General features: G+C 39.0%; 1 protein-coding gene across 18 annotated transcripts in view; it reads right to left on the bottom strand.

The window, feature by feature from the left end:
• The window catches only part of itpr1b (inositol 1,4,5-trisphosphate receptor, type 1b), a 122,698-nt gene that overhangs the window by 40,253 nt on the left and 69,691 nt on the right, over nt 1-12,754 (bottom strand). For all 18 annotated transcript variants that reach the window (XM_081607413.1, XM_008410435.3, XM_008410442.3 and 15 more), the window contains 7 exons: nt 9,116-9,299; nt 8,511-8,776; nt 6,770-6,970; nt 4,382-4,492; nt 3,103-3,198; nt 2,879-3,013; nt 407-514 (listed from right to left, as the gene is read on the bottom strand). In XM_081607413.1, the coding sequence (XP_081463539.1) occupies nt 407-514; nt 2,879-3,013; nt 3,103-3,198; nt 4,382-4,492; nt 6,770-6,970; nt 8,511-8,776; nt 9,116-9,299 (1,101 nt within the window). The remainder of the gene's footprint in view (nt 1-406; nt 515-2,878; nt 3,014-3,102; nt 3,199-4,381; nt 4,493-6,769; nt 6,971-8,510; nt 8,777-9,115; nt 9,300-12,754) is intronic.

Raw genomic sequence — 12,754 nt, 5'->3', positions numbered from 1 at the left:
ACCTTCATGCATCAATTAAATCTAAGCTCTTTAGACTGGGTGTTCGATACAGTCTTTTGCTGCGTAGGAAAAACATTGGAACTCTCTGCAAAGAAAAAAAACCCCACCGACAACTTTAGCACAAATCAGTGTTAACAATCTGCATTCCTTCTGCTTACGAGGCTGCACCGGGAAATGAGTGAGCATGCCAAAGGTTTTTGGCATCCCGCTGTGATGAAACCTAATAACTGTGCAAAAAAATGTAAACAAAAACCCTTTTACGACACGCCTCGGGTGATCTCTTCACCAAAGCGCAGCAGTATCTTTTCAGCTTCTTAGGAAACACTGAAAGACTGCCAGAGATGGCAGCAGCAAAAATATAAAACTCCACCATGCAGCTCTGCTTGGCCGAGGCACGGCGGCTGACCTCGATCTGAGCTGTGTGTTTGGCGTAGAACTCCAGCGCCTCGTCGCCCTCTCCGTACGTCCCCCCAGGCTTCAGCATGGCCTGCAGCTCCTTGTTGTGACGCGCCAACTGAAACAGACCAGACACAGATAATTAGCACTTCCATTATTTGTGAAGGCGTAGCTGCCGTTTATTCAAAGGCGTTGCACTAAGAATGGCTGTTTGTTTGAGTTAAGTTCAATGGCAGTCTACGTCAAGAAGCTGTTGTAAAGAATACGGGCAGGGCTCCGGCTTTATTAAGAAGATGTCGTAAACTTGATGAGGCTTGTAGTCTCAGCTTGAATATTGTCAGGTAATTTGGGCAAATGTGAAAAGGAAAGACTAAGGGAGCTTTCACACTTGATAGTCCAGTAGACTCGGTTCAATTGGGGACTAAAATTGCAACATTTGCTAGACTGTCAGCTGGTGGCGTTCGCTTTCACACTGCACTTTGTCAAAGGATTCAAACTAAATGAAAAACCTGTTCACCTTCTTGCCTGTGGTGGCATTGCACCAAGAACTACTGAAGGAATCGACATGAGAAGAAGATACTGAGCGCCACTTCCTTCTTTACAAAATGTAAACAAAAAATAAAGTAACGTCAGAGTTTAGCGGTTGTAGAACTTCCTTTTCGTCTCTGACAAAAGACCATGAGTGCTTTCAGTCCCTTTAGTTCTGGACTCTATTATTTTGGCTCTATAGATCCAGAATGCTCTGTGCTACTGTCCGCCACCTGCTTTTGGAGCAGCCTCAGGTTTGCATGCATCCATACGCGTTTCTTAAAACCTCTCCGACTCCAGGCCTCCTTTTGAGCAATATGGCTGAAAATAACATGCCCAAAATGAATTGAATGTATCTCAAGAACTACAGAGTTTATTTTAATTGTTTTGGTATCAAAACAAAGGCAAGACCCTAGAGAACATGTTACAGCTCTAAAAACCACCCTGCCTGTTACTGAGGAAAGTGTATTAATATGATAAACAGCAGAAATTAAGAAAAAAATCAATTTCCGCCTAAAAAAAAACACTTCAATCTATGAATGCTCCTTTCAAAACATGCAGTGAAAGCCAAAAAAAGTAGCAACAACAGTACACAATCTGACCTTTTACTGTGCCAAGTTTCATGAAAAAAAAGTCAATCATATGAGTTTTAGAGAGGTGCTTCTAGATAAAAATCTAGGCGGACCTTCCAAATGAGCCATTTTGGCACAATTTGTGCCATTTGAAATTTCTTAGTTTTTATTTCTGTAGGGTCTGTTTTAATCATTTATTCTTTTCATATAATAAATTATTATTTATCATAAATAAGTAATTACATCTAATAATTGTTTTTGGGGGTTCTTTTGAAAAATCTACATTGCATTCATTCATAAAAAGAGAAAAAAATAGACAATTTGTAATAGACTGAAAATGGAACAGATTAACTCACAATAACACTTCAAATAGAATTATACAACAATGAAAATGCAAATAGCAATGAAAACTAAGTTGTCAAAATGATATGATCAAAGGAAAAACTAATATATCTCATAATTACATTACAATAGCTGCGCTCTGCACTCTGTGCGTAAAACCTCCCAATTCCCCATTCATTTTTTCAAAACTACGCGGGGCAGTTTCTCGGGAACCCATTGGTCAATTTTGACGATTGACATGTCGTTCGAACCGTCAGAGCCAATAGAATCTGAGGGCGTTGACATTAATACGGAAACTAAAGTCATTCACCAATTACAGCGAAAAAAAGGCATGTGATGTAAATTGACCAATTTTGACCCGGCATTTTGTGAATCCACATAAAACACGGAAATGCCTCTGTGCCGAACCAAAAACCATTTGAGATGTACTCAGGGAAAAGGGATTATCGGACCAGGTGGAAATATTTACTGTAATATGGATTATGACCACGAAACGGCAAAGGTAGGACTGGATTTTTGATTTTAGCTTCGTGAAATGAGCTATTTCTGTTTTTCTTCTTTAGCTGCTGGTTCATTGAGTTTTGCACGTAGCGTGGTGACTCTAGTATTGTTAAAAACCGCAGAGCTTCGGCTTTACTCTGATTAATAGTTTTTGTACATCGGGCCTCCTTGCTCTTTTACTATTGCGTTTTTTACCGGGTGTGCCTCGTTAGCGTCTAATTGCGTTTCTTTTTATAAATCTGCTTAGTGTTCATTCTGGGTGTTGTTGAGGAAGAAAATATCGATCCTGTCATTTAGAAGAGCTTTTTCCCTTTACGTGGATATGCAATATGCCTATATTGATAAATGTATAGCATGTGTTTTTAATTGATCTTGTTGCGGCAAGCGCCGAGTACCCAAATGTGGGTCCTCTAGCGACGGAGAGGCTAATCGGTCACAGGAAATGACACAGTGAAAAAGTCACTTAAATGTGTTGGTTGCTGAGTATTTTGAGCATGTATGTGAATTCGGAGGGGAGGGTTTCTCCTTTGGAGGCTTACTTGATGTGCCAGAATGTAGATATTGTGTCCCACGTTCCGTGGAGACGCAGAATGTTCCTCCTCTCCATCTTCGCCCTCCTCAGGCTCCTCCACCTCTATCTCACCCTGCATGTAGGCTTTTTTGATAACTTCCACCTGCAAGGCCCCGCAAGGTCAGAAGAACACGAAATGAACATTAATCATCAAATTAATGTTTGATGATTTTATGTGCTGCGTATGCTCACCAACTCTTTGGGCCTCATGTTGTACAGAATCCTCTCTGCGTTCTCGCTGTCATGGCGACTCTCCATAATTGCAAGAAGCAGCTTAGAGGCATTGTTCTGTGGAAGAAATTAGTGAATGAAAAAGTAGTAGACAATTTTACAAATTTTTCATGTGATAGTATTATATGGAACCAGTTCTGCAAGAGGTATTATTGGTATATTTTACAATTTTACAATACAGGCAACGTTTCCTGAAGACCTTACAACAAAAGCCAAGTAAGATGTTGTAAAATGTTTAACTGAAGATAAAGATGCTATCACACCTTTTCTTGTCCTGATGCATGTGTTGACGTGTTAGAAAACAGGTTTCATCATAAATACATGATGAAATAAAGTTACATTTTTGAGTGCGTGTGTTGCTTGGTATGCGCAAAGGTGTGAAATGGACAGTGTTTTACCTCATTCTGCCACGTTATTTTTCTTTTTATAACCGGTTGCTTTGTCATTTTGTTCTTATTTTTTTACCAAACTCTGAGTCTATGGGATTCCCCCAAGTGGTCAAATAACTATTTGGTGAATTGATAAAAAAGCAGATCAAACTAATGTCAGGTAGAACATTTTGAAGAATTCAGATTGAAGAAGTGAATTATCTTCATTAGCGCAGACAAAGGGTCTGCATAGCAAAGCATGAGATTAAGGTTTTTATTGCTATAGCATTTCAGTCGTGCTTGTGGTATTCATCACATGCTGGACGTGCAAAAAGAGTCTGTGGCTATCAAATTACATATTGTCGCCTTCCTGGCCAAAATCATTTTAGGCCATTATTTTAGGAAGTTGACAATATGCTAAATTATAGATGAATAAGTGGACCATCATGATCACTAATCGATTTTAACTAGCAAATCTTTGTACAGGAGTATAAGAATCTGAGTTTAATCACTGATTTATTTAGTTATGGTACTGTATGGAAATACTAATACATTTACTTTGCACACTTTCCAAAATTTTCTATACATCCTTTTGGATTCAACCCCAGTTGCTCCAAGACAAACAAGTGATGCATTACTTTTGAGCTGACATTGCACAATTTTTGTTATAAGACACATTTTCTTTATTTGTCACCTTCTCTGCTAGAGCAATACATATTTCTGTGCAACTGAACAAAAATGACTCTTATTTTCTTTTCTGGCATATGTGCTGCATGTAGAAATTAGACCATTTGCCAGGAAATAAAGAAATAAACTTGCAAATCACAAATTCCCTTTGGTCAATTCAATGGTTTTCAACAAAGACCACTCACTTTGAGCTCCAGAACCAGGTCCATCCTCTTCTTACCCAGAGGGTTGATGTCGTTGAGAATGAGAGCAATGATGATATCAATGCCATTGCACTCATGAGTGGCTATACAGTTCTGGAAAGCAAAAGAAAATAAGTTTGTTTTTGTTTTTACAAATTACACAGATTTTTCCAATCTAAAACCATTTAAACATTATACATCACGTATGAACTTGAAGCAGGGTTGCATTGGTCTAGCAGGGGTTTTAGGTTGCACATTTCATCTAAGCAAACCACAACCGTTCTAAAACATCACCATCTACGAAGCAGATCAAACCACAGAGGAGCTGACTGAAGATAATGAAGATAATGTTTGAAGATAATGAACAATGCATATGACAATGACCAATGGTAGGGGGCAGGGGTTCAAGGTTGGTCTGCAGTTACAGGACCTACGCAAGCTGTAGTCATTGACTCCACCATTAAATTCTCAGAGTACTGGATTATTACAGAGCAAAATGTGAGGGTCTAAATGCGCTACTACAACACAAAGTCCAGATCTCAACTCAAAGCTGTGTCAGGACATTTAGAAAAGCTTTGCACAACCTCAAAGTGAAGCAGGATTCTAAACAAAAGTATTTCACAATGTTTGCATGGTTGCACTGCAAAGAAAAAAACAAATTCCTCTGCTTGGAATTTTCTCAAAGTCTTGATTTTATATTCACTAATACTTTATATGGGCTTAAGAGTCATGAGGACAGATGTGACAAGCGTAACACTGAACATCAAACCACAGTGGTGTGGTTGGGCTGTGAAGTCTCATCACCTTTTGGGAGTAGGTAGTTTGTGAGAGGAGTTTTAACCCGTCTTTATTCCAGAGAGACACGATGTACCAACCACTGAACAGTACAACCTTTTGCTTCCTCTCCCAAAAAGTTTAATAAAAACACATCCACGTTGTCATTCTTTAAATATTTTCACTAAGGAAAAAAAATAGTCAAAACAAATACTATAAAAAAGATAAAACAAAAAAAAAAAATCAGAAATACCGAAGATAGGTTGTTTTTAGGGTGTTATCATACCTGACAGAGACTGTTCGATTTGGTGACCACAACTGCAACATTTATCACATTTTCAGATGGCGTGGTTCTCTTTCACTCTGCACCATGTCAAACAAACAAAACCCTTTGAAAAACCTGATTTCTCCCCTCGACTGTGAGGATGGTGCACCAACAATCACTGAAGGAAACGACACAAAATCCCCTGAAGAAACACTGAGAGACTAGACCAGAGTTCACTTCAACAAACCGAGACCAAGGTTTTTAGGCGGACAAGTCACTTTTTTGGTCTGCGTCAGAGGTAGATTATGCATTCATGCCTTCCCAAACAAACCAGACTTTCTAAGGTAGCAGACTAGGGTTAAATTAAAGTGGACTAAACATGGCTGGTGTGAATGCAGCCTTAACTATTTTTAATGTCAGTTACAAAATCAATAAGGGCATAAAAAGGATTTGCAGTAAAAAACCATTGTGGGGGACATAGAAAACATGTGGAGGAAGATCTTCTGGCCACAAGAGACTAAAATGAACCTTTTATCGCCTAAATGCTGAACACTATGCTTGAAGTACTGCACATCACACCAACGTCACAATGAAACATGATGGTGGCAGCAGCATACAAGTACACAAGTCAGAATTGGTGGAAGATGGATGCAGGTAAATACAGGAAAATCCAGAGGAACTTTCAACTAAACGAAGGCCACAAGCAGGAAGTCAAATATGGATAACTTCTAATGGTACTCAGAAGTTACAAAGGCACATTTAGGTTTATTTCTGTACGGTTTTAATAAGATTCAGGGATTATTCGTTTAGCCAGAAGAATTAACAAGATATTCAAGTGTTCTCTCATGTGAGCCTAAGGACTCACATGACTTGAAGCAGGTCAATGACTAACCTGACCCCAACGACTTTTATGTCCTTTTGCTTCTTTGGAATCTTCATGGTTCGTAGCAAACAAATAATTTGTGTCGGCATAGCCTCTTTCATTCAGGACTGAAATACTGCTGGTGACAGCATTGCGCAGCCAAACACAGTATCTCAGTGTTTTCCTTGTTACAGGATTTAAATGGAGAGCCGTTTTTAGTTTGGCAATCCCCTTTCTAGCACCGTCTAGGGGAACTGAAATCACTTCATACGGCCACTGGCTTTACCCAGTCACCAGGTTCACACTTGACCAGAATGTTATGACAGAGCTACTTCAAAACAACCAATCATAACTACATTTTGGCAATCATCCCTTAAAATAATAATAAAGATACACATACCTAGAACTTAATACAAATGGTAAGCATTACAATGTTGACGTCAAAGCGCGACTTTTCTTGTACGAGGAGTGTTCAGAGGAGATTCATCACCTGGTTCTCGTGACACGGGCCCTGGCAGTACTCCGTTAGGCTCTCCACAGTCTGGTTGATCAGTCCGACGTTCTTCTCGTTGATGTAGAGTCCCAGCAGCCCAAGGCCCCCAGTGGTGCTGCCACAGATGCAGTCTAGGAACTGAAGAGTCTCACACACCAGATTATAGTTGTTTTTGTTGTTCTGATTGCGCAAGAAGTTCTGGAGAATGACATGAAAAAGTGGGAAAATATTAATAGGTTAATTTTCTGTACAGCAGTGCTTATGGAAATGACCTCAAGTAAGGTTTGTGTCCTGATGAGAGTAAATATAAAACAATATCTTGAAAAATAATTAATACTTCTTTAGTTTTCAAACTGATATAAATTTGTTATAAAAGTATTACTGACTGCACTTTAAAAATTAGGTAACTTTATGTTATTAAAGGCAAAGTTTAAACAGTAATGGTTTCTTGGTTAATGTCTAGTTGTCATAAAGACATTTTGAATAATGTCAACTTTGTATTAAAAGTGTCATAATTTACCGAATGACACTTAATGACAACAGTCATAAATATTCATGAAGGCTTATTCATGTTCATGACAGGTGTTATGTCATGTTTATGACAGTGTCATGTCAGTCTTATTCACCCCCTTCAAATAAAGTGTTACCAAATAATTACTTTTTTCTTACAAAAATTGTAATGCGTATTTATGTACAGGCTCCTTAGATTATTGTTTAAAATATTTTAAGTATTTACTCATTAATCGTTGCTACTGACTACTTTTAAGTGTCCTGAAATGAAAAACTTTAAGATCTGTGATGAATGTATTTAAGACTAACTTTACTGTCCACTCTTAAGACTCTAAGATACATTTTTATTCATTGGCTTTTAACACACATTGAAAGTTTTGCTCTTACTTACGCTATTGCATTGAACTGTTTCTACTGTTGTCTTTTGTTCTTTCCATGTTGTGAATGTTTATTATCTGTACAGCACTTTGTCGCAGCTATTTTTTATATAAGTGCTTTATACAAAAAAAAAAGTAGTGGTAGCAATAACAGACTTTTTTGAAAATGCATTTCAGACATTTAAGCCTTAATTTTAGACACAGAAATTTAAGACTTTCTAGCACCCTGTTAATACAACTGGATTTTATTAAGAGTTACTAAAGCAAATGGGGTTGATTGCAAATGCATGGCAAACTTTACAAAAGTGAAAAATATGCATCCTTTTCCTTATACTTTTCAGCTATGCACTATTTATGTTGGTCTGTCACATATTATCTCAATCATAGACATTTAAATTTGGGAGTTTAAAGTGATACAAAATTCAATAGTTTAAATGGTTTGCATACTTTTCTAAAACACTGTTTTACAAAAGGATGTTTTAATATCTTACACCTTTTGGGAGGAGATGGCAGGTGAAACGGGGTCATCCAGACACCCCGTTTTAAAAATACCCGTCCCAGTTTAGAGAGTAAACAGAATCTGCGCGTGAAGGAAGCGTTCTATCTGGGCTGCAGGAGCTTACAAATACACACCATCATAGTGAAACCAGACCAAGACATGGAAACAGCAGCATCAGGAAGTTCTGCAACCGGTAACTATTTTCAACACGGTTTCGTTTCTGTATAACCGAGCGCGATGATTGAGATTCAAAGCGTCGGGGTAAGGAAGGCCTGCTGTCAACTCATGAGAGGTCGGGGGAACCGTTTACGCAACGTCCCCCGCAGACTCAGAACGATAAACGCCGGCTGACCTGCAGGTCTCTGTTGTGGTTCTCGCAGAGCAGCTGCATGAGGCGTAGGATGGGCTGCATGATGGTGATGATGACACTCATCTCGCCTTCGTCTTGGCTCTTGTCGGCGGTGGGAACGGGGGCGCCGTCAGCGGCGGCCGCCTGGTGCTCCTCGGCCTCCGCCTCACGACGGTAGGTGATGTAGGCCTTCTTGGTGACGGCGGAGGCCTCCACCAGCTGCTCCTTCACCTCCTCGGTCACCATCGCAACCACCGGAACGTCTTTCACTAACCAAAATTATAGAAAAGTGAGTCAAATAGAGACAATAATGAAAATGAGATTCTTCATTTGACTAGCAGTACGGTATTCATAAAACAAACTAAATATTGCCGCACTGTACTCCTGCTGTACTAAGATTTGCCTCATTATGGATCCTGTTAAACATTTTATAGTATTAGAGCAAGATTAAACATATTTACAGATGAGGGAGTCAGATGAAATAAAGTGCTAACTGACAATTTTTTTTTTTTTTGCATTAGGGATTCACATATGAGTTTTAGAGCCAATGTTTCCTTTTATAGCCTCTTCTGGTCCTAATCTGATGATACTCCTTACAGTTTCCTCACCTTTCTTCCGTGTTGGCATATCTTTGTCCGGCGGTTCCTCGTCCTTCTTCTTGCTCCCCAGGTCGCTGGTGTTGACCGTCACAGTGGCTTTAATCTCCTGCTGCGCCAGCTTCATGCGCTCATAAAACACCTTGAAGAATTTTTCTGACTTGTTGTCTCCAGTTAAACGATTATAAAAGGACCTCTGGGAGAACAAGAGAGGCAGAGAAAAAAAAGGCAATTTTTTAAAAAGCTTAGTTAGCTTTTTTCCCTTGCACAATAATTACTAAACCTAAATAAGGACATCAGTGGGATTCAACATTATGTTAATTCTCTTTGTTTCGAGAATTACAAAAAAAAAAAAAAGATATGAGGCGTTAAAAGTTCTTCTCTAAATGAGGTCTGAATTTTGAAGAGCTATCTAGCAGCTGAAAAAGTGAGATTCTTTGAAGCTACTATTTAGCATTATAGTGCTAAATATTAGCGTTGCATATTACTTTTGAAGCTAATATTTAGCACTGCAATGCTTAAAATGTGTGTGCTTTAAACTTCACATACACATATACTAATTCAGCAGCATTGTGGATGACAGTGACTGATAAGATACAAAAGATTTATAGCTATGTAAATATTATGTCTAGCTAACTGCTTGCAGCTACCAATGCTAAAGCTAATATTTGCTTTGCAGCTGCGTATTAGCTTTCAATTAAAAGGCTGTTTCACCATTGTTTTGGTTTTAGGACAGCATTTGGTTATCTCTAGAAAAATCTAACTCTTTTTTTGTCAAACCACAAATTGAGATATACAGGTATTATACGAATTGATATACAGATTTTCTAAAACACTTCTTAAATTTACTTTGTTTATTCAGTTTGTGAAACACACAAAAGGGAGGCATTTTCAGTGCTTTATTGGCACCTTGGAATTAGAAAAACCACATTATATATGGACCAGTTAAGCCTAAAGAAAATTTTTAACAAAATCTTTGCTGAGGATTTACTAAGTATTTATCTACTTCATAAAGCTTTGAAGGCAGAGTCACTGTATAGCAACACAGCTTCCTGCCACAAACTGTTGGAATGATAAACCTGTGCCAAGTTTTTGTACAACATCACTGCAATTATGCACTGATTCACCTGGTTTGTGCTTTTATCCTTTTGTATGTTATGTGTTTGCTTTACAATGAATTGACAATAGGTGGATTTGATTTCAATTCATCTATAAACACTGGCCTATTTGACTACAATGAAACATAATACTACTTATCCTCTACATCATTAAGGACTTGTTCTTTATATACAAAATACAACAACTTAATGCCAACTATTACACCCAGCAGTGTGTTTTGCAGGACTTGAAATAATCCTGTTTATTAAAACAATATTTCTGTTCGACATCCTTTAAAGTGGCAATATCCAGTTCTACTTAATTTTAATGAGTTCCAATGAGGCTCTTTAGTCAGATTAAAAGTATATTTAAAAATGGCCATTTTTGATATAAAGCATGCTTTTCATTTGTCCAACATTTCTGTATTAAAAATGAATGTTATTAGTAAGTCTGTCGCTATAAGCAATTAATCTCAAGATAAATTAAAAAGAGTTTGATCATTTCCATTCTGATGATTTATTTATGATACATTTTATTTATGACTTGGTTGTGTGTTTTTTTAAAATTCCTGTTTATGTATAGTTTTTGGTTGTTGTCTTTTATTTAGGATATTTGAAATATTTTTCAGTTCCAGTCATAAAAGTTCTTTACAAAATTAAAGCTTATTGCCATTTGAGAGGGTGACGTTGCATTATAATACCATCATAAATACACAGCGTTACTTGAAAATGGTCTCAAACCAACTATACCGTTATTAATCGCGACTATTACCGGGACAATTTATTGTCAAGCAAATTGCGTCAACATGGCAGGTCTAGTTATTGGTCTGATGTAATACTCTCATCATTAATGTTGTGTTTTCATGAGATGTAAACAGAAAATCATCATAATTAACAAAAGTAAAAGTTTGAACACACAGCCAATCCACACAGTGCGCTTCACTTAATGAGTTAAGTTACTGGATAATATTCCACTTCACTGAATACGACTTCCCTTGTTATTTCTTGCAGATGACTCTTTTTATTGTCTTATTGCTTCTGTGGCAAAGCTGTGAGTCAGTTGTTTGGTTAGACATGGTTACATAAGAGCCATTTCACAGGAAAACAAGCTTAGCACTCCTCCTCGCTCACCTGACCTGACATTACCCCGTGTGCTCTTTGACCCCTTGGCCAGCGACGTATTTGTGGCATGTTGCAGACAATGCCGGGTGTCAACGTCTGTGAGTCGCTCTCCCTATCGATAGCGGAACCCAAGACGAGATCTGGGATTAGCCTGCAGCCAACAACTAAAGGCTTCTCAAGCGTGCAACCAGTCCCACAAGTCGTCCACGTGCTGCGCATGCACATACCTCAAAAGCGAGCACGCTTTGAACACGAGGCTAGTGGCTTCAAACACAAACTGGGCTAGACCCTAATGGACGTTGCACAGATGTAATTACTTGGGTAAGTGGGGAAAGTTGGCCGGAGAGATGAGAGGGAATCAAATGTTCTACACTTAGTGTGAGTACACAGACTGTAATCTTGTGTGACAGCGCTGTACGTTTTATTTTTTCCTGCAAACCACTCGTCTGTTCTACCCCATTTTCCTTGCAACAATCCCATCCCCGTCCTCTTCCCCCTTTACGTAAGACATGTAATCAGCTGAGTGGTTACAGTGAGGGCACACAGCACCTCAGCTCTAAACACTGTTACATCAGCCCACAGAGGGCAAGCTGAGGAGGGCCAGATGCAGGGGAGAGAGAGACAGAGAGAGAGGAAAACCCTGCCCTACTTTCATTGCCAGAATGGCACGAAGGGAACGTGTGGTGTGAGAGGAAAAGAGTCCGAAAGTAGGAAGGGAGGTGGGGCCCGGGGTTGATGTAAGCAGGACTTATCACGTAGAGATTCTGGGGCAGTTTGGAAAGTCTGTTGCATAAGACTCTTTCCAGGTCCAGCCTAACTAAATTACTTGTCTGAGATAGGGGAAATGTCTAAGCAATGAAAACCACAGCTGAGGTATCATATCTGCGCAGGGAATCTCTGATAACAGCAAACAGGACCGGCCATTGAGCGCAGACATGCGGCATGGGCATGGGAAGTCCCAAGAAAAACGGATCCCCTTCATATGTTAAAATGTTTTTCTCCTCTTCCTTTATGCAACCATTTTCTCTTCTTGCTTGTTCCTGGGACATTTAGTGATAGCGATCTGATTAACAAGCAGGTTTCTTTTTTTTTTCTTATGGAGGGAAAACTCAGAACAGAAAAACAACAGCTCCAGGACTCGGCGTATTAAAAACAGAACTCATGACCGTGTCCATAAAAACTCAATTTCTCCGCCAATGTGAAGGCATTCATTCTACCAACACTCAGCAGTCGTATTCTGCCCCCGGGGCAAAAGGAATGGCATACGGATTTTGTATTGGGGCCCTGTTTGCTCTGATTCCGAGTTGATATCACACCTCATTTGTTTTTAACCAAAGTGAATCTGCTGATGACGATCGCTGCCTGGTAAGACCGGCAGAAGCTTGCTCAGACTGGTCTAATTTGCTTATGAAGTTGCAGTTCAAGGATGGAT

The sequence above is a fragment of the Poecilia reticulata genome, chromosome 5, assembly GCF_904066995.2.
Source record: "Poecilia reticulata chromosome 5, P_reticulata-male-v2, whole genome shotgun sequence".
Classification (NCBI taxonomy): domain Eukaryota; kingdom Metazoa; phylum Chordata; class Actinopteri; order Cyprinodontiformes; family Poeciliidae; genus Poecilia; species Poecilia reticulata.
This window is presented reverse-complemented; position numbering and strand designations above follow the sequence as displayed.